This window comes from Polypterus senegalus, chromosome 4 (genome assembly GCF_016835505.1).
Source record: "Polypterus senegalus isolate Bchr_013 chromosome 4, ASM1683550v1, whole genome shotgun sequence".
In the NCBI taxonomy this organism is placed as follows: domain Eukaryota; kingdom Metazoa; phylum Chordata; class Cladistia; order Polypteriformes; family Polypteridae; genus Polypterus; species Polypterus senegalus.
This window is the reverse complement of record NC_053157.1, coordinates 112,649,125-112,671,973: the sequence shown is the minus strand read 5'-3', so window position 1 is coordinate 112,671,973 and position 22,849 is coordinate 112,649,125. Positions and strand designations below refer to the sequence as shown.

Below are 22,849 nucleotides of genomic sequence, written 5' to 3'. Positions count from 1 at the left end.
ACTGGCAATAGTGAGTTTAACCACTACAACACTCTGTCTGCTAATAATATTAGTCATTAGTAAAAACCTACAAAGGTACATAGTTACAGTACATGGTACTTCTGATATACAGTGCATCCGGAAAGTATTCACAGCGCATCACTTTTTCCACATTTTGTTATGTTACAGCCTTATTCCAAAATGGATTAAATTCATTTTTTTCCTCAGAATTCTACACACAACACCCCATAATGACAACATCACGTTTACTTGAGAGTTTTGCAAATTTATTAAAAATAAAAAAATTGAGAAAGCACATGTACATACGTATTCACAGCCTTTGCCATGAAGCTCAAAATTGAGCTCAGGTGCATCTTGTTTCCCCTGATCATCCTTGATGTTCCTGCAGCTTAATTGGAGTCCACCTGTGGTAAATTCAGTTGATTGGACATGATTTGGAAAGGCACACACCTGTCTATATAAGGTCCCACAGTTGACAGTTCATGTCAGAGCACATACCAAGCATGAAGTCAAAGGAATTCTCTGTAGACCACAAATCTGGGGAAGGTTACAGAAAAAGTTTTGCTGCTTTGAAGGTCCCAATGAGCACAGTGGCCTCCATCATCTGTAAGTGGAAGAAGTTCGAAACCACCCGAACTCTTCCTAGAGCTGGCCAGCCATCAAAACTGAGCGATCGGGGGAGAAGGGCCTTAGTCAGGGAGGTGACTAAGAACCCGATGGTCACTCTGTCAGAGGTCATCTGTGGAGAGAGGAGAACCTTCCAGAAGGACAACCATCTCTGTAGCAATCCACCAATCAGGCCTGTATGGTAGAGTGGCCAGACGGAAGCCACTCCTTAGTAAAAGGCACATGGCAGCCCACCTGGAGTTTGGGCACCTCAAGGACTCTCAGATCATGAGAAACAAAATTCTCTGGTCTGATGAGGCAAAGATTGAACTCTTTAGTGTAAATGCCAGGCATCACGTTTGGAGGAAACCAGGCATCGCTCATCACCAGGCCAATACCTTCCCTACAGTGAAGCATGGTGGTGGCAGCATCACGCTGTGGGGATGTTTTTCAGTGGCAGAAATTGGGAGACTTGTGAGGATAAAGGGAAAGATGATTGCAGGAATGTATACAGACATCCTGGATGAAAACCTGCTCCAGAGCGCTCTTCACCTCAGACTGGGTCGATGGTTCATCTTTCAGCAGGACAACGACCCTAAGTACACAGCCAAGCTATCAAAGGAGTGGCTTCAGGACAACTCTGTGAATGTCCTTGAGTGGCCCAGCCAGAGCACAGACTTGAATCCGATTGAACTTCTCTGGAGACATCCTAAAATGGCTGTGCACCGACTCTTCCCATCCAACCTGATGGAGCTTGAGAGGTGCTGCAAAGAGGAATGGGCGAAACTGGCCAAGGATTGGTGTGCCAAGCTTGTGGCATCATACTCAAAAAGACTTGAGGCTGTAATTGCTGCCAAAGGTGCATCGACAAAGTATTGAGCAAAGGCTGTGAATACTTATATACATGTGACTTCTCCATTTTTTTTATTTTTAATAGATTTGCAAAAACCTCAAGTAATCTTTTTTCATGTTGTCATTATGGGGTGTTGTGTGTAGAATTCTGAGGAAAAAAATTAATTTAATCCATTTTGTAATAAGGCTGTAACATAAAAAGTGATGTGCTGTGAATACAGTACTTTCCGGATGCACTGTACCTGATTAACCAGTGGCACTATAATTGATGCCCATTGTCTTACAAAATTTTCTGTGTGAAGCCAGGTAACACAGCTTTAGGAAGAATTAATTAAACACTAGCAATTTTTGTCTTCCTTATATTTAGAAATCATATTAAATACTTTGGTATACATGTTTTGGCTAAAAAGTGGTAAACTTTATAAATTGTATTATGATGTATGAATTAGTGGGTAGTAAAACTTTGTGGGCCACAAAGAGTGTAGTGGTTAAATATTAATTACTTTGCAAATGCACTGTTCTTTACATAATATTTTGCTGTCAATGAATAAAGAACTAATTTTGTTTTCCATTAAAAATCCTTCTTAATAGACAGGCTAACCGCGGAGTAAAGTTTACTTATTTAATAAAGTAACAACATTGTTAAAGTAATAATAATGAAACTTAACACTTTTGAATTGTTGCATTATTTTCAAAGTTGCAGCTGAAGTGCTGGCTGTAAAAACATGTGTCTATTTGTACCACATGTAAGAACTGGGTTAAGAAAAGAAAAAAAAAACAAGATAACAACAAAGTGTCAATCTCAAAAAAATCAAACATACAATAAAAATGGAAGTGTTGGTGCAAGCAGAAACATACATCAGGTTAGATACTATGAGGGGCTTTGAAAGGCCATATCATCAAGATTTGAGAATAATGCACAGTGGAAATGGAAAGATTGATTTCAGAAAGGCATAAAAAAAGGGACACAGTAAAGGGTGATAATTTCCAAGAGATAATTTCCACTATAAACATTCACCTTGATCATCTACCTAAAAGTACAACTGAAGACTTTGAATGACCATTCATTTTTTTGTCCTTTTGACTGAATAAGAGCGACATTCTTTTTGCAAGCTATATGCCGCCGGCTGTTGCTTTTTATTGAGCATTTTATGGTAGAACTTTGACTTAAACATAATTGGCAAACTTTAAAACTACTTCTTGCCAAGGGTTTATGTAGACTTTGACAGTTTCACTTTTCTCGTCTTTGTTATACATTCATTGCATAATGTACCATTTCAAATGGTGAAAACCCATTTGGTTTTATTTGCGTAAATGTTAACTGTCTCTTTTAAGAGCAATTTTATCTTAGGCCCTTGCAGAACTTGAACATTTTAATGAATGCACCAATATGGTACTTATTTTTCACTCTGTTGGGCATTTTCATACAGTGAGATATCATTCACCTTTTTATCATTTAAACTTTAAAACTAGCATATGCTTTTGAATGGAAGAACTGAAAAATTAAGATAAATCTTTTGTGACAGATTTTGTTTCCTATAGTTTTCATTAAAGGTTTCTAGCACATGTTTACTAGATTGTAAACAGCCATGCTTGGAGTAAGTCAGATTTGCTGGACATAATAAGCAAACATACAAATGTCAACATTTTTTTTTTCTGACTTTGACTTTAGTTTTACAAATTAATAATCATTTTCCTGTTCTTTTTAATGAAAAATTATCCGTAACCAAGTAATGTTTAATTTGAATTATATGCTTCTAAAGATGTTTTTGTGTACTTCATTAGTTTACCTAATATCTTTTTTTAAATTTATACAGTTTTTGATATCCTATTTTCTAAGAAATTTCTTTCTGACATGTAACCTTTTTCCTTATTACAATTTTAGCTTAATAGTGACTCAGCCACAGATGATGCAGCATCCAACCATGTGGATTCACTTCTTCAGTCCCAGGAGTCTTCTAGCAGCGCAGTTACAGAGGAGGCAGTTCCCACCCGGCCTGAGAGTCCATCTCTAGAGCCCACTCCTCCTGATAACATTACTGGCCAGCTGCCTGAGGTGGGAACAATTGGGAGCAGTAATATGAGCTGGTGCATGACCAATCTGGGCACTTTCTAGCTGTTGTTTGTTAAATGCATTTTTCCCTTTTATTTTCCCTATGTAGCTGTTCTTTTCTTTAAATTACACTAGACAAACTTGGTTTATGGCTTAATTTATAGCTATTTTTTAAGCTGTGATGGTACACAATCTACAATCCACATTTTTAGAATTGAGAAAGTACTGACACCTCACAGGTTAAAAAACAAACCAACCTGCTGAAAAGATGTTGGTAGTAATAAGTTTGGGGTTGAGATTCTCTCTGTCTCTGTTTTGTTTTTCCTTCTCTGTTTCTTTCATGTTGCTTTGATTTTGTGTTATACTTGCTTGGTGATTGATTTGGGAAGAAACTGCAAGAAACACACCTCAGGCAAGCTGTGCTAGCATGAATTATTTATTGGCATTGAAATGGGGCATTTGCTTTTTGCATTCAAATCTTATGATGGCCTATGGAGTTAACCTGAGCCTGTCCTCTTGATCCGCTTTAGTCTGTAAGTATGCGTGATTTAGCCAAGACCTCTGTTGACTTGCTTCTGCTGTAAACATGCACAGAGCCTGAGTCTTATTAACAAACTAATATTTCTTGTATGCGGCCATTGGTACTAACAGAACACTAATCATAAGAAGAAGAAATCTTAAATACAACCAATATCATTATTTTCCTTTTGGGTATTCAAAAAAAAATGTTTTCGTTGCTTATTTTGTGCCATTTCTAAGGTTCCGAATTTTGTTAAAATCCATATTACATCTTACAGTAGACTGATTGGGTTTCTTAATTTATTTAATAATTCTAAATTTGTAGCCTAAGAATTTCCGCAATGGATTTGTTGGGCTGTCAAATGAACTAATCATTTAGTTTAAAATGTTTCATATTTAAACTTATTCCCATATGAATCACAAATAAATTTGCCAATTTTTCTTAACATTTTATGTATTCTTCAGATCATTGCCCAGAAGTTAAACAAAATCATTACAGTCTTTGGTAATTAGCCACGGGGATATTTCCTTACTTCTTACCTCTTTGATTTTTTTTTTCCCTTTTTTCTTTACATTCTTGGAGTTTCATTGCACTTTAGATATGACTTACAGGAACTGACTGGCTAGAACAGTGGTTAACAAAAAATATACTTTGCACGCACATGTTTTTAGGACACACATAAAATGGTGAATGAACACTGCAGTCCTTAGCCCAGTCTAAAGCATCTTGAGATTTCTTAGAATATCTGCCTGTTCATTGTCCTCTCGACCCTATCAATTGTCAGAAATCAAATTTGCTACAGTTTTGTAGACTTCATGTTTATCTCTAGCCTCAGGAATAACTAGTGCTAAGCTGCTTGCACTCTAATTTCACACTTACATTTTTTGAACTTTGAACTGACATGACTCAAAGAAAGCTTAGACACACAAAATGTTGGGCTTCACCAGTAGAGGGACGAAGGCTGTGGGAGATGTCTAACACACTCCCCGTGGCTGATTTCCTGCTGAAGGGAACAGCAGGAACAAATATTCTTGGAATGTACCCAGTGGGAAAATACAGAAAGATGAAAAGAAAATGAACTATGAGCAAAGGGAGGGAAGCACATGCAGGGTCTGATGAAGAACTAACATCAACCAGTACCTCCTGTATCTCTGTATTCTAAAGGTGGAAGGAAAACCAACCTTCCCCACTCGTCCGGCATTTTGAGACTGACCTTCTCCTTTTATGTTCCAGAAAGCAGATGATCACTAAGGACAACTTCTTTAACCTAGCAAAAACGGTCCAGCTTAATAGAGGCTTTCAGTTTTTTACATCTAGAACTCCTCTGCAACGTCCCAAGTTAACATTTACGCTCCTATTGAAGCACTCGATTACATGATAGGTTTAAATATAAGGAATAATACATTTACCTCTGCAATAGGCTTTGGACCAATGACAAGCCACGACCCACAATTTTCAACTTCTCAAATTTATTGGATGAAAAGATGGTGCAGTTTGAACCTGAGATGATAGAACAGAATATCACAGTATGCCAACACAAAAAACCTGATAAACCAAAATGACCAGCAAGTGGCGATGCCAGAGAGGGAAATATTCCCACTCAATTAGCTGCATTTTAATTAAAACCAAAAGTCTTCAGTACTACAACAACAACATTTATTTATATAGCACATTTTCAAAGTGTACTACTTTTTTACTACTGTTAAAAACTCTTCAGTAACTGTTTTTAACAGACTCAACAGTGCTTTCATGCACAAATCTGAAATAAAAAAGTGCAACTAACTGAGGAGTATTTTCAAAAAAACTCAAATTATGTAGTTTTACAAGAGAATCCTCACTCATTGAATCTATGACAACCAACACTGCACTATGGAAAAAATTCAGTTTCTTCATTAGCATTTTTTTTTTAACAAAGAGAAGTAAATTAAACAAAGAGTGAAATTCAAAAGGATTCAAGTATACTAAATTAAATTCTCTTCTGATTACCTTATCAGTTGGTAAATGGTGAAAACATTGTGCTTTGAAGAAAATTAAGCAACACTCACTTCAACCTTAGGTGTAACACTGACATCATAGACCTGAGTTTGGAGGAATTAATGGGAGAACTGGGCATGTTTTTTTGCTCCAGACAAGAGTCTCAAAGTTGGGAGTTACAGTAGACAAGGCAACTCTGAGGTCATGTTCAATGTCCGTCCTGTTTCTGTGTTTTGTCTTCAGCTGAACCAGAGCTGAGAATCCACATTCACAGAGATAGGTAGTGCTGAATGGTAGCAGGATTTTTACTGCTCGAATTGCAAGACAAGGATACTCGCTCATCACAGTGCTGCACCAGACCTGGGAGAGGCTTACCTCCATGTATTTCTTTTTTAGCGTGCGGTCACATGATCTCCAGCTGACTCTCTTTGTTTGGCAACGTGACGCTTTCCATGTCGATTACAAATGGGTCGCGTATCCAGTCATCATCCCTCTGTTTCTCGGGAAAGTAGTCATTAAACTGCTCAAGAAGTTTATTCAGATGTGTCGTAATCGTTTTCTTAATTACATTTTTTCCTGCCGCGTCCAGTGGCTGTCCCTCATGACAGGCATTGGGGAAACATGTCAAGTCGGTTTTTAGAAACATGATTTGCCCACAAGGAGATGTTTTTTTTTTGAAAGCATTGAATTTCTCATACTGTTCAAAAATGTTGTGCTCCCTCCCCTGCACAGACACATTTAATGTGTTTAATTGTTCAAACACATCAGCGAGGCAAGTAACATGTGCGAGCCATACACTGTTGCTAAACAGGTCTGCAAGAAAAGCTGCGATTTCAGCTTGTAGTTCATAAAAACGGGACAGTACCTTTCCCCTTGGAAGCCAGCATACTTTGGCATGATACAACACCCGTACGTGCTCACTTCCAAGACCTTGGCACAGTTTCTGAAAACATCGGTGTTCTTTGCACTCCATTTAATGTAGTTTACCACTTGGATGACATCTTTTAATGTTTCATGAAGCACTGGTACCATATCCTTTGCTGTCAGGGCCTCCCAATGTAAAAAATAATAGTTTCAAGGAGCTTTCTCAAGTATTCTCCTCATGACCTTCGAGTTTTTTCCTGTCCTGGAGGCAGCGCCATTAGTTGTGATACCGTTGCACATGTCTCAGCTTAGGCCCACTGAACTGAGTCCACAGAGCTGAAAATGTCCTCTGCAGTCGTAGTAGTGGGGAGCTCTCTTGTGGAGGGAAATTGTTCCTTTAAGTCCCCGTCCCACACGTCTAACGTAAATGAGTAAAACTGCTTTGTTTGTTATGTCTGTGGATTTGTCCATTTGTAAGGCAAAATGACCACTTGCCTTAATGCGAGCTGGGTCTGTTTGATGTCATCCGACATGTCTTCAGTTGGCCTACTAATAGTGTCGCATGACAGAGGTGTAGTTTTTAGTTCATCCAACACCTCTCTGACCATGTCCATGGCTGCAGGTAAGATGAGGTCCTCTGCAATGGTGTGGGGCTTCTTTAACTTTCCAATACAATGTACCACCAAGTAAGATGCACAGAGTGCCTGTTCTTGCTTCGAGCACGAAGAAGTAAGACACTTTTGTGATGTCCTCAGGTCTTGAAGTCTTCTTCTGAAGCACTCAACAGTTTTATCTTTGAGATAATGGTGTTTCGTTTCCAAATGCCGCTTCAGTTTTGACGGATTCTTGCTTTCACATGCCAACACCTCGTTGCACAAAACACACTGAGGTTTTTGCCCTCAGTGTCATCCCATTGGATGTTACAGAATAATGCTACCAGGCGTTTTGAAGTTAATTTTATCACAATAGTTATCTTAATAGGAAGGAAAAGATTTTCCCAGTGTGATTATAAGTGTGGGATATTCCCAGAGCATACATTCTAGCAAGACATTAACTTGATAATATTGTTCACAATTTGGGACATACAGTGGGTACGGAAAGTATTCAGACCCCCTTCAATTTTTCACTCTTTGTTATATTGCAGCCATTTGCTAAAATCATTTAAATTAATTCTTTCCCTCATTAATGTACACACAGCACCCCATATTGACGGACAAAAAAAAGAATTTTTTAAATTGTTGCAGATTTATTAAAAAAGACAAACTGAAATATCACATGGTCCTAAGTATTCAGACCCTTTGCTCAGTATTTAGTAGAAGCACCCTTTTGAGCTAATACAGCCATGAGTCTTCTTGGGAAAGATGCAACAAGTTTTTCACACCTGGATTTGGGGATCCTCTGCCATTCCTCCTTGCAGATCCTCTCCAGTTCTGTCAGGTTGGATGGTAAACGTTGGTGGATAGCCATTTTTAGGTCTCTCCAGAGATGCTCAATTGGGTTTAAGTCAGGGCTCTGGCTGGGCCATTCAAGAACAGTGACAGAGTTGTTGTGAAGCCACTCCTTCGTTATTTTAGCTGTGTGCTTAGGGTCATTGTCTTGTTGGAAGGTAAACCTTCGGCCCAGTCTGAGGTCCTTAGCTCTCTGGAGAAGGTTTTTGTCCAGGATATCCCTGTACTTGGCCGTATTCATCTTTCCCTCGATTGCAACCAGTCGTCCTGTCCCTGCAGCTGAACAACACCCCCACAGCATGATGCTGCCACCGCCATGCTTCACTGTGGGGACTGTATTGGACATGTGATGAGCAGTGCCTGGTTGTCTCCACACATACCGCTTAGAATTAAGGCCAAAAAGTTCTATTTAATTTAATTTGATTTAAGTTCTTAAATCTTTCTCAGGAAGACTCATGGCTGTATTAGCTCAAAAGGGTGCTTCCACTAAATACTGAGCAAAGGGTCTGAATACTTAGGACCATGTGATATTTCAGTTTTTCTTTTTTAATAAATCTGCAACAATTTAAAAAATTCTTTTTTTTGGCCGTCAATATGGGGTGTTGTGTGTACATTAATGAGGGAAAGAATTAATTTAAATGATTTTAGCAAATGGCTGCAATATAACAAAGAGTGAAAAATTGAAGGGGGTCTGAATACTTTCTTTACCCACTGTATACTAGATGTATTCTGGACAATCTTGTTAAAGAAAGATATGTGCAGTGTATGATTTCTAGCAGAATTACACCATGATTTGCACAAATTGATGTAAAGTGTACCTTGTAAATAGCTGATTTCCATTCATTATATTAGATTGTAATTAAGAGGTCTCGTTCCCAGCTTTGCCTTGGATCACCTAGTGGTGCACACAGTGAGACAAGTTGTAAGACCCTAGAAGTGCTACCTGTGTCTTCATTACTAGACCATATGGCTTCAACTAGCAATATTGATGAAAAGGTATGAAAGGTGGGCACATTTATTTGAACGTTTCTTGCTTGTGCATAGTAAGAGTAGCGTGGTACAAGATTATATTTGAAAATATTAATTGTAACAAGGATGAAGCACAAAGTACCAAATACACAAGACAAATAACAGATCCAACCATCTCCTTGTCAGGTTTGGCAAATATCTACCTGATGCGGTGGCATATCTACTTACCCGACTATAGAGTACCCAAAGGTATTCCAGGCAGGAACCCAGTCCAAGTACCTAACTCTAATACTTCCATTTCTTGCAACACTTAAATTAAATTGTTTAACACACTTGACATTTAAACAGCTATCATCAGAGCATTTCTGTGTTGGTTTGTCCTGTTGCAGTTTTCAATTTAGTGTTACTAGACTACTAAATTATGTAGCTGGAGTATTGTCCTGGAGCATCCTTCTCTCAGGCCTGCAGTACTAGCTTTAAGCTTTGTCTGAGACATATTAACCATATATATTTTGTGAGTTAGAATTCTAATTTCTGATGTCTGATACAAATGTAATATTGTTATTTTATTACTGGAAATCAGAGATCTGTTTGACCAAGGGTAGAAATACATTTCTCAGCAGTGTTCACACTTCCATATGCTGTCATTAATGACGGGCCTTACATTAGTTCAGATTAAGCCTAATTTGAAACATGGTATCTGATGAATTCATAAATGGTTGTTGTTAAAAGCTTTGACCCAACTTGCATCAGTGGCACTTCCTGGCTATCAGAAGCCCATCATCATGTATAAACTTGCAAAATAATTCAAATAAAGAGCCTTGTTATATTCCAGACAGTGTTAGGGGCACAGCACCAAAACTGTCAGGCTGCACAGCACAAATTGCATCAAGGCTTGAGAACACAGTAGAAATAGGAACTTACTCCTATTCAGAACCATACTCTCAGTTAAATAGCATTATACACCAAAAGGTGATTAGATATAGAAATATATGTCACTTACAGAAAGGAAAAAATTTTGTACATAAAAACGGTAATCATAACAGTTGCACAAGATACATATCTGCTAGGATAAGGTGCATGTAACCCACTGGGAACGGTACAAGGAATCTAGGAATAAGTGATAAAAGTAATATGCATAAACCAGCTAGAACTGCTGACGCCATAAAGAATGCTCTGTCAAATGACCAGTAGGAAATGCAGTCTAAATTCATACCGATAACACTACAAAGAATGCAAGAATCCCAGTTCTTGGTGATATTAACATGGACATGGTGCATACTGTCACACAATTCAAAATAACCTGCCAAATGTATTAATAAGGAGACCACTCCACTGCAGCATGAATGGTCACTAGATCAAAATGCACTGGCAGCAATATTTGAGGAATCATTACTAATCATTTTGTGTTCCCTGGTCTACTCAGGATTTTCAAGTTCACAAGTACACGTAGTAAATGCTTCCTATATAAAATAAGAAAATTACTTAATCAGTGCAATCCTTTAATTGTGCTGCACACATCAAGGGAAACCTAATACTTTTAGCAGTGGTATAGCTACAAATATTGTGGTATTAGAAATTTGATGATAGAATACAGCTTTAATTTCGTTGAAGAAATATCTATTCTTTCAAGACAAATGGCAATGTAACACAACCCATTCCATGCAAGGCTTTGAACCCTGACATCCAGTCAAGGAGGTGAGGTTCTTTATCTAGCTGTTCACCCTAGAAAGAAATATCGCAATCACAAAACACAGCTCTGCTGTGTCACCTCCTTGTACTCCTTGCCTACCTAACTGAACACTTGCCAGCGCTACAGTCGGACTCCAAGTTCAATGGCTCTGTGGTTTGGGCTGGCTTTACAGTCCCCCTGGGAGCTGCTTAGGGGGTAAGCCCTGAAATCACATCCAGGGTCCGGAATGCTCCAGGATGCTCCAGAGCTCCTCCTGGTTGCCCCCAGATCTCCCTGCATCCATGAACCCTAATATTTATTAAAGGCCCAGCCACCCTTTGCCTCTCCAGTCCCAGCTGTTATTCATGTCAAACACTGAATTCCCATTGTGTTGCCTGCTTGCTCCTCAAATCCTTCCTATTGGGGTAGTCACTTCTGACTTCATATATGTTTAAATTTGGTAGGGTGATAATAGATTTGACTGTCAATTGGATTCTTTTGATTATTTTTGCTAATTTTGAAGCATAAAGGATAATGATTATTTCTAATTATCTGGAGAATTTACAAATGAAGATGTAATGTTAAACCATAACCAAACCAGGTGTCATCAAGATATGAGTGTTGAGTCATTTCTAGCCATTATAACTCTTTAGGATTACCTAATTTATAAATGGTGTCTTCAGCTGCATTATAGCACTACTGCCTCGTAACAAGGAGATCAGGGTTCACATCCTGGGTGCTCCAGTTTCCTCTAACAGACCAAAGACATACATTTTGGTTGAATTGACAATGCTAGATTGGCCTCTGATATGCGTGTGGTGTTTATCCTGTGCTGGAAGGGAGCTCTGTCCATGGGTTGTTTCAGCCCTGAGTCCAATACTTGCTGGGTTGGTCTCTAGCTTTCCCATGCCCCTGCCCTGGATACATTGGTTAGAAGAAATGGATGTAAGGAAGGATGGATATATATCTTCTTTTTTGCTATCATCCACTTCTGTATTTATTTTGCATTTTATATCAGTTAAAGTTAGCTTCAATCAAGAAGTAAACAGGTATTTCTAGTTTTTATCCTTAGCTAACTACTGAATGTATAACAGGGCTCAACACTTTTAAATTATTATTATTATTTTTTTTTTTTTTCCAAAAAAAACAGCCTGCATTTGAAGTAATTAAAATGCTTTGCAATTATATGTCCACATAATAATAAAACCAAGATGTTAAAGAAATGTTTAACATTTCCTAATTATCAGAACTAAAATCTTTTGGTTTGTATATTTTTCCTTCGGCTTTATAGCAATTTAATCATGACTCCAGTAAATTGCTGCTTGTTTGCTCATCCACTCTCTGTCTTTAAAATTTTGATCTTCTGAACTTTTGTGCTGATTACTGTCAAATATTCTTAGAGTGGGACTCTGAAGTGACATAGAACACAGCCTTCACTAAAAATGCACTGTGATTCTATTCTGCAATCCATTTTATAATTCAATACTGTGCAACCGCAAATTAAAATAAACTATCAGAGATGGTTTCACTAAGCCATCCGCAGACCCAACAAAAGGAAAACGTTTCTTACTTCTGGCAGTGTTCTGCTGTCTTCCAGGCATAAAGCCCCACATCATCACAGTATCACAGCATAAGCAAGAATATAGGGATTCCTTACAGGCAGCAACAAATTATCAATACTTTTTAACACTGTAGTACATGTTATATTTTAATAGATTCACTATACATATATAAACATTCTGTGTATGGCAAACATCAAAATGAGAATATGCAACAGTCCTCCACATGTTTTAGTATAAATAAATCTAACTGAATGATATCAGTTGAACTTGCATTCATGACAGGTTCTTTTGAGGGAAAAAATGTAGATTTATTGTGTGACTTATTTTTTTCTTTTCCCATTGAGTAACTGAAAAGCTGCACTAAACATTCTTTTTGCTATTGGTGCAGAAAAACACACTCTTATTGTTTCCATAAGAGTGGGAAAATTTCATTTGTTGGTCTGTCAATGCTCTGGGTTGTTCAGTTCTAGGCCTCCGTGGTTCTGATAGGCGGGTTTACATTTCCTATGGTACAGTACTCTTGAATGTGGAGCTCCTCCAACTGTTCCTTCAGTGTCTCAGAAAGAATTTCAAACAGATAATTTAGGGGCATTTATTCCAAAGGCTCTTGTGCATGACATCTCCACCTGGTTATCTTCTGGTTTTTTTTTTTTTTGGTTTTATTCAGGAGCTTTTCTTTTACTTGTTACTTTATTGCAGGGATGTCAAGCTCATGGTCAAATTTGGATCAAACATAACTCTTTTTATATACCCAATGCAGCCGAGAATACTGTATATTCAATAAACTGTTACCACCACTTTTACTTTACAAAAAAGACACACCAGTTCTTCTTTGCATATCATAATCTCATACTCTGCCTCACATATCTCTTGAAAGTGTCTTCTCTTTTCTTTCTTTACATCAATGATAATCAACATCGGCCACATTGGCTACAGGTTTTTGTTCTAACCCAGCTATTTCATTAGAAAACAGTCCTTGTCAATAACAGATCTTATTTCATATCCTGACTTGTTAGTGTTTTAACTCTGCAAACTCAAACAGATTAGTAGCTCTCAGTTCTTTACTTTTTCTTGAGTTTCCTTCTGAGTACTTTATTAAGCCAAATAGTGCATGATAGATTACACACAGACGTAAATGGACACAAGTCAGGTGGAGACTTGCTGGCTCCTTTGCCTTTTGCATCTTATTGCTAATAAGGCACAATTAAAAACAGTGAATGCAACTGTTTAAGACTAAAACAATCAGTAATCTTTTCAAAATCTTAACAAGCGAGACACTTAAAATGAAGTAGAAAAATGTCACTTGAGCAATATGTGCTTTGTCAGCAATAAAAGACTTCATATGAAGCAGTTGGGTTGGAAGAAAAACTTGTAGTCACTGAAGCCCTCCAGGACCCACATTGCTCAACCCTGATTTAAAAGGTCAGAGTCTAAAATAACAAATTAATTAAATGAAGTTAATTAGCAGCAAAAATGAGTCACTAATTAAGAAAATGGTTGGAATGAAAAATTGTAGACACTGTGGGCCTCCAGGATTGGAGTTGAGCACCCCTGGTTTATATGTACAGGTGCCGGTCATAAAATTAGAATCTCATGAGAAAGTTGATTTATTTCAGTAATTCCATCAAAATTAAAAGAAATAAACATTTGAAATACATCAGTGTGTGTGTGTAATGAATGAATCTAATATACAAGTTTCACTTTTGGAATGGAATTACTGAAATAAATCAACTGTCATGATATTCTAATTTTATGACCAGCACCTGTATATGCCTAGCAGATGCTTTTATCCAAAGTGATATAGAAAAGAAGTCAACATAATTAAGTGAACATCAAGCTGGTGGATTGTGGAACAAGTGTTACAGGACAAGGTTACAGAATTGATCATCACCATAAAAAGCTCAGAACAAAATACAATGAGTAAGGATTCCCTGGTTACAAAAACTTAACAGGTATTGTTAGACAGACATTTATCATAAGAGAGAGTCATTAAATGCTTCTTAACACATGGATGGAGTCAGATTTCTAATACCTGACCTATGTACATTTCTACTTATTTTACCCTTTATAAATCACAGTCACCTTATAAATATGCGTACGTGAGCAAACCTCAAACACCACTCTGAAACATTCATATATGGAGTACACTAATCAAGCTTATATATATATATATATATATATACAGACACAAAGATATATATATATATATATATATATATATGCAGTCACGATGCTGTAGAGCTTCATTGACCCTGCCACCTGCATTCAAGAATATTTGGCTGTGCTCTGCAACTGAAGGTGCAAGATCATGTGCAGCGTTATAGTACCTCTCCTCTGTGCTCTGGTGGTCTGGGAAAGGTGTAAGGCTGCTGAAAATTGCCTTTTTATGCTGACAAAAACATGATGCATTTTATGAACAAATAGCCATATTACATCCAAATACCATACTAACATGTCCGTTGGACCTATTTTGCCTCAAAATAAATGTCCCAGGCACTGAGATACAATGTTTGCCAGTCGCATCTTGGATGACTTGTGCATTAATGTAATATAGCTGCTCACAGTTATTAAAAACAGCTTAATTCTCGCTAGATGCCCTAATTGCAATATGAGTGCAGTTAATTGCTCAGAATACTTTCAGAGAATGGGATACTGCTTCAAATTGCCTTTTATTGTTGGCAAAAACGTGATATATTTTATGTATGTTCTCCTGACACCATATGAAAACTGGATGCAGCATCTTGCCAGTTGGTTAATGGCTTCAAGCACAGCAGGCAAAATGGGGTGAAGCTTGGCTATGATATCCTTGACGTGTCACCCAGTTCCCTGAGAAGTGACAAGAGGTAGTCGATGTAAACTGACAAAAAACCAAAAGAGATCTTCAGTGCAAATATGTAGCATTTACTGTCTTAAAAGGGAACCAAAGTATAGTCTGTACGTTATATTTATCACTTTTTAGGTATAATGTTTGTTACAACAGTATACATTATAATAATTATTACACATGTGAGTCGTCATTTAGCTGGTTTGACTACATTTCCCTACCTTATCAAGAGTAGTTTATTCAGAGAAATGTTGCCTACACATGAGTCAGAGTTGCTGTAAATATGCACAAGCCTTCTTGTACAAATCCCGATGTTTGTGTGGAAAGTTACATATGCACATTTCGAGCCTCTTTTTGTGTATATGCAAGCTTTATAATTCTGGCCCCTGAGATGGATCACACAGACCATGTTTGGAGGTGGTCAGAAACAGACAGTGGCCATATTTAACATGAGTGAAAATGTAAAAGTACTGTGAAGGGCAGTGACAGTGGTTGGGTAAGCCTCAGAAGAGTAATAGAAGTTTTCTATTTCGGTAGAAAGTGAGCACAGTGGCAGCAGCGGCCTTTCTCGAGTTAAATCTTCATAATGAGACTGACAAACCTTTGGCATCATGCTAAAACACTATGGTAGTGCAACATGTCACCTTGTTTTCACTTTTTCTTGTTGGGTAGTCAGTTTCTAATGCAACTGCAGGTTAGATGTTGCAGTGCACAGTGCTGCAAAGTGCAAGTGGACACTTGATGTGCATTTTAATGTAACTTATGTACAGACAGAATCTATTTATGAAATGCATGTGAAAGGGGGTGTTTGAGAAAACATACAGTCATTGCAGGTCATCTGTAACATGTTTTAAATATTGGTGACGTGGCCCTCATTAAAAGGTCCAGCCTGCAGGCCTTGAGTTTGGCACCCATTCTTTATATCCGATAAAATGTAATTATCAATCAGCCATTTTCTAATCCATTTTGCCCTGAGCAGGGTTGCAGAGTTTACCTATCCCAGTTAACATAGGGTGCAAGGCAGAAACAAACCCTAGACAAGGGTGCCAGTTCATTGCACTGGAAAATATAATTTAAAAAAATTGATCTTTAATTGTATTAACATTAATATTTTAGTAATGTAAAAACTTTAATTAAACAGCACAGTATGAGGTATATACAGGTAGTGAATTAAAAGAATTTAAGACTTGGTGATAACTTTATTTACAGTATATTTAAACTTTAACAAAAAATTAAATTTAAAGTAATTTACAGCAGCACCGTTACACCGTTATTGTACCTGTTGTATTCCCATGTTATACTGTACAGGTCTGTCAAATAAAAGAAACCATAAGAGAGACAAACTTCTCTAATAAGCCTTTAAAATCATTTTCAAACTAACATCAAAATTTAAGGGATCTTATAGGAGGAGAATTTAGTCATATTTATTAAGTGCCTGAAGTTGAGAAGGTTCAGGGATTGTTGAAATACAGAAGGTCAGTATGGGGATATGGTGATAAACTGGGGCTGGATGGTGCACACTCTTCTTCCCAAGATGCATCTGCAGGAATGTTGACAATGAAAACACAGAAAGGCCTTTGGGGTGCTGAAAAGAGACAGAAACACAATAAATAAACAACTGAAATTTATAATTTTGAAGAATATTTTCTTAATTACAATAATTGAAGTCATCCGTTCTCATCATAACTGAGGTTGAGCTGCTTAATGATGATAATAGTAGATACAGTATGGCTTGTATTGGTTTAAACTATTTTGTGTGCGTCTGATCATAGCTGATTGGTCCTGGACTTGCTGCTATGATTTGACTGTTATGTTTCTCTTTTAATTGCACCAGGATTCAAATGCGTCTGGGAGTGAGGAGCAGATGAGCATTGTGAGTGAAGACACTGGCTCTTTTACTGTTCCACAAATGCCACAGGATTCTCCTGAATGTCAAGATAACCATGGTGTCCAAGACTGTCAAGATGGATTACATTTACAAGTTTGTGAAAGTCCTCCAGGGTCCATTTGTGAAGAAGATGTTACATTAGCTTTAAAAGAGCTGGATGAGAGGTGTGAAGAGGAAGAGGCCGACTTCTCTGGCCTTTCAAGGTAAGCTCTTGCAGATGGGTTATTTAAATTCTAAATATGGCTGCACAATCAGCCATTCATTTCTGAAATTAACTGTCAGTTTGTCCTTTTCCTCAACCAAGCAATATCAAGAGCAGTAAGTCACTGCTCCATAGGAAGGGACATACTCGCAACACACTTAGTCATATAAATCCAAGTTAAGAGTCACCAAACAAATTAGCCTGATTGTCTTTATGGTGTGGGGTGAAAGCTGGACAACCCCAACAAAATCGATGGGCTCACATCAAGAATATGCAGACTCTACACAGAGGGTGTGACTTGGCCAGGAAAACAATCTATGTCTCTTAGAGCTATGGGGCAGCAATGCTGAACACGGTGTCACCTCCTTTATAAACACAGGAGGAACCTTGTATACAAGCAAATCTGTGCTTAAGACAGGAATTTTGTAAATATTGCTTAAGACAGCCACACTAGTACTTAATATCAGCATGACATGACTTTGGCATACTGTTCAGTCTTCAGCACTAATGGCAATGACATCTCCACAAAGAATGTTGGTCAATCTGGACCTTGGGTTTTCCCCAGTGGTTACCTCAACAGAGCTAAGTTCACTGTGCACCAAGCATTTTCTTTACTTTTTAGAGGTGGTAAGGTTTGTAGCCTTAACCGTGAAACTCAGTAAATAGGTTAAACCTCTGAAAAATTCATTTAATGGCTTACACACAACCTTATGGTGATAGGGATACTGGAGGCTTTCATTGCTTACACAATATACACAATCTTGGTTTAAAACCTTTAAATTACAGGTAATACGTTTTTTATTCTAAGGACTTGTTCTTTCAGTGGTGGTAACATTTCACTTTAGAATTATACTTCCTGTAAAATTCTTGTGGCTTCAGATGAACAAAGTGTATTTGTGATGTACCTTTGTGTGAATAATAGTGTTCACTAATACTTTATTTCAGCAGTTCATCAAAAAGCAACAATAAAAGATCAAGGTCAAAGTCTGCCAAATGGTACCTTTGAGACTAGTAAGTTAAAACCAACTAAACTGTTGATCAGACAAAGGGAATCATGAATTAAATTAAGCATCTGGCAATACACCCACAAAATGGAATTAAACATAATGAAGAGTGCAGTTAGTTTAAAAAGTAGGATTAAAGAAAATTTGTATGTGTACAACAGTAGCATCACTCCATCCATCTATCTTCTAAACCTACTTATCTGCAGTAGTAGAATAGAGTAGCTGGTGCCTATCCCAGCAAGTATCAGGTGCAAGACGGGAACAATCCCTGGACAGGGTACCAACTCACTGCAGGGTGAACACATACACACACACGATGGGCCAATCCACCAAATCTGCTTGTCTTTGTGAGGAGACTGGAGTACCTGGAAGAAATCTATGTGGCCACAGGGGTTACATGCAAACTCCACACAGGGAGTTCCTGTGACTTGAACCCAGTCCCCTTGTTGTAAGGCACTAGCACTACCACTGTGTCACACCTCCTCCATTCTGAATTTAATGAAGGACTGATGTCAAAAACAAATAAAATGCTCTGCTTTAGACTGTATTCCTAAAGAATTTTTGTTTTAAGTCATTTTAATATGTTATTCTTTGTTGTGTTATTTAGTTCTTAAATGACACGCAGCAAGCCTAATTTGCCACTGAGATTTGGTTGTTTGCATACGGGCAGCAAGGCAGATTTGTGTGTCCAAGTAGTCCTCAGTCTCAACTTCACCCTGTGCTCCACATGGTCAGTAAAGATGTGCTACCAACAGACAATCATAGCACTGCTGAATGAACAGAATGGGTTTAGGGGAGTGGAAAGAACACTTCTGAGAACCCAAAACTCAACCCAGGGTATGCATAAACAACATATATACAAGTGGTTAACAGTCAGCCATACGTCTATTCATTTATGAATAATTCTGCTATATTATAATAGTTTCCCATATCTTGATGGTTTCTTTTTGTGGCTTCTTTCAACCCAGTAGTAGTCCGTTTTGTTTCACACCTAAACATCAGGTCTGTGGTTCACCACCTAAAAATTCTACCTCTTACAGTTCAACCCATACTCTTCCAATTCCCTTGAATACTATATATATTGTAGCTAGAAATCCATAGAGGGAAAGGATGAGACACATATATACAGTAATCCTCCGCTCTATTGCGGTTCAGCTATCGCGCCCCCGCTACATCGCTGATTTATTAATACTATTATAATCACTAGGGGGCTCCGCCCACTGCTTGCTTCGCTCGCCCACCTCCTCGTTTGGTTTACTGGATAAACAATTCAAAGAGATTGTTATTTTCATGGGAATTGTTACATATGCATTATTTTCATTTTTACTTTAAAACTTTTGTAAAAACAATATTTGTCCTTTATTTTCTGCTCCGGGCGTAGTTAAATCTCTTTCTTGCGGCACTCATAACGCTCATATATAATGTGTGTGTGTGTGTGTGTGTGTGTGTATATATATATATATATATATATATATATATAAATTAAACAACACAAGAGAAGAAAATGACTTAATGATAATTCTTTACAGGAAGGAAGTAGGAAGTGAGGCCATCAGGACAGGATGGAAGTCTTGAGAGAATGGGTTATTCGTCTGTAGGAAGAAGAGAAAGGCATTAATACTCATTACCAACCCTTTTTCCCGTTTGATTGCCCTGAATTGCACACTTTGGCTGACCTCTAAGCGCACGTATGATATTATATATAGATATATATTGTGAAGTTTCTAAACTCTTTTGAAATTCCCCCCAATGGGAGGACACGCCTCAGAGCATCCCAAAGCGTGATCGCCGCATCTGTGCAAGACAGCTTATCCATTGCCAGGGCAACCGCATGCTCCCAGCACTGCTGCGGCTCGCTGCAGAAGCAAATCCGAGCTGATTGCAGTCGTGCTGTAAGCAGGGAACAGTATTACTTGGCCAGTAACCTGGCCATGACCCTGCCTGATTGCTGTGTCTGTGTATAGGAGAGTGGTAGATCCCGCTACAATAAATAACCCTGCTGTTCCTGTTTCAAGTGGAATAAAGCTGGTTTTGCTAAAGTACTAAGACTCCGCCTCGTGCAAGACAGGGATTCACATGTCACAATATACTAATATATATATATATAGATAGATATACACACACTACCAAGTTTTGGCTCAACAAATGGGCAAGAATTAACACTGCAATCAAAGAATACACTTGTTGGGCAAATAACATAAAATGGTGATGGGTGCCTCCTGGTTGTGTACTGTTGCTGTTGTGTAGTACAAGAATACATGAAGACATTTCTGATGCTTGCTGCATATGTTAAAAAGTCCTTGCAGGCCTGTTGTGTCCTTTTAGCATTTCACGTCTGACGACCATGCAGTCAGTTGATGGGTAAATCACCTTACTAAGATAATGAATGTTTCTGACATGAATTATTTGGTATTCAGTCCTTGTACCCCTTGTATGTGTGAGGAAAGCCAAACCAAATTGAATTTAAGTTTTAAAGTTAAAAGCTGTGTTTCTAAACAAAATGTGATGTTTCCTCATTGATTCTCCAAAATTCAGTCTCTTTCAATAAATGTAGTAACTGTTTTTGCCTGTCATTTCCTACTGAGCATGTTCCCCATATGTAATCAGAATCCATTATACATATGCAGTACATCCCCTGCACAAGGCAAGGTGGAGATTTTCAAAGGCTCACACAGCCATGCTGGTTTTCAGTTCAAAACTCCTCCAAGCTGCTGTAAGGTGTTTTCAGTGTTAATATGGGAAACTGACCCTACATGGTGTTGGTACCAAAAGAACAACATTGAATAAACAGCTGTAACATCCTCATATCCTCATAGGTCGCATTTTGGGAATCTCCTTACTACAAAATTTAATAAAGGTTTCCACATGCATGCACCTTCGTCTAAGCAAAACAGGAAGTGGTTTAAATTAACCATCCTTATTACCAAGTGAACCTTTGTGAAAAAATACAGGACAACATCAAGGTGAACCAAACTGCATGAGAGCCCTAATTTTACTTCTTTTGAAGCACTTGTTTAAAATCCATCAGAAAATGTGATGGATGTTCTTTAATGACTCAGCCAGCTTTAACATTTGTACAGTCACCAAGTACTCCAACCGTAACAACATGATGAAGAGTTCCTGTCAAAAACGTGTAAGACGCTTCAACTTTTTATTTGCCATTGTTCATTGTATATCAGCAGTTGCTGCTGTGCTTTCTGTAGCTTACAGCTGAGGTGTTTTCAGTTAATTGTTCATTTTGTAACAGTTGAAGATGAAACATTTATATTCATAATAATAAACATCTAGCCAATTTAACCACCAATTCCATCCCACAGTTTACAGTCATCTTTCTTTAATGATAAATGTCTTTAAAGGTAATTCTAATTTCCAGAGCAGAGCTGAGCCAAGCCAGGAGCAGTCTGATTGATGCTCTGCTTAGTGACTGTCATAGCCACTGATAAATCACTGAAGGTCCAGCTCTTGACTCGGACAACAAAGGAAGCCTCTTAAATTTATTGTTAGGGCTAATGGCTGTCTTTCGATTCATTTACCCTCTTGAAACAGAAATTACTTAGGATAATTAAAAAAAAAAAAAAACCCTTGGCTACTGCAGCAACCAAAAAAAAATCTCTCACCCATTTTCATGCCTGGCCATTTTGCATTAAATATACTGATGCTGGTGGCTGCGATCTTGAGATGATAATCACAGTGAGGAGCTGTTCACTGCTTTGTGGCGGTGCTTGTGGGACAGCACGTCAGACATGATATCTTCTTCTATTTTGAATGTCACCAGTTTGCAGTATATTTACTCTTTATGTTTGCTCAAGTTTTTTGGTAATACCAATATGTAAGTATTTTTCTTTCCAGCAGGTCCTTTGAACTCTTGAAAAGGGGCTGCTGTCTGGTCACTGAATAACAGCATCTTTCTACTTAAATTGGGGGAAGAGGGTGAATCTCTTGTTTATCTTGTTTTTTCTTCATTTTACAAGCACTATTAAATTAAAAGTCTACACATGATCCTTTTACATTACCACTTTATGTGCAATGTTATGCTTAAATGGTTAGATATGCATACGATAACCATTTATGATTTTGTTGAACTTGTCATTATTTTTAGCCAAGATGAAGGAGACCAAGAAAACTTTCCAGAAGTGCACACCTCACCTCCTCCTTCACCATTTCTGTCGGCCATTTTGGCAGCCTTCCAGCCAGTATCCTATGATGATGAGGAAGATGCATGGCGGTGTCATGTCAACCAGATGCTTTCAGATACAGATGGGTCCTGTGCTGTTTACACATTTCATGTCTTCTCTAAGCTGTTTCAGGTCAGTCTGATGTTTGCTAATTATAATTATAAATTAGGTTTTATTCATTATTTTAGGAGGTACTTTTGGTCTGTAAGTTTGTTTTTATTTATGAGCAGCACAAG

At 37.9% G+C, this 22,849-nt stretch overlaps 1 protein-coding gene across 1 annotated transcript in view; it reads left to right on the top strand.

The window, feature by feature from the left end:
* fryl (furry homolog, like) overlaps window positions 1-22,849 on the top strand; it is a 355,547-nt gene that overhangs the window by 300,678 nt on the left and 32,020 nt on the right. Inside the window, 3 exon segments of the mRNA XM_039751183.1 lie at window positions 3,344-3,514; window positions 17,179-17,435; window positions 22,538-22,745. Of these exon segments, the coding sequence (XP_039607117.1) occupies window positions 3,344-3,514; window positions 17,179-17,435; window positions 22,538-22,745 (636 nt within the window).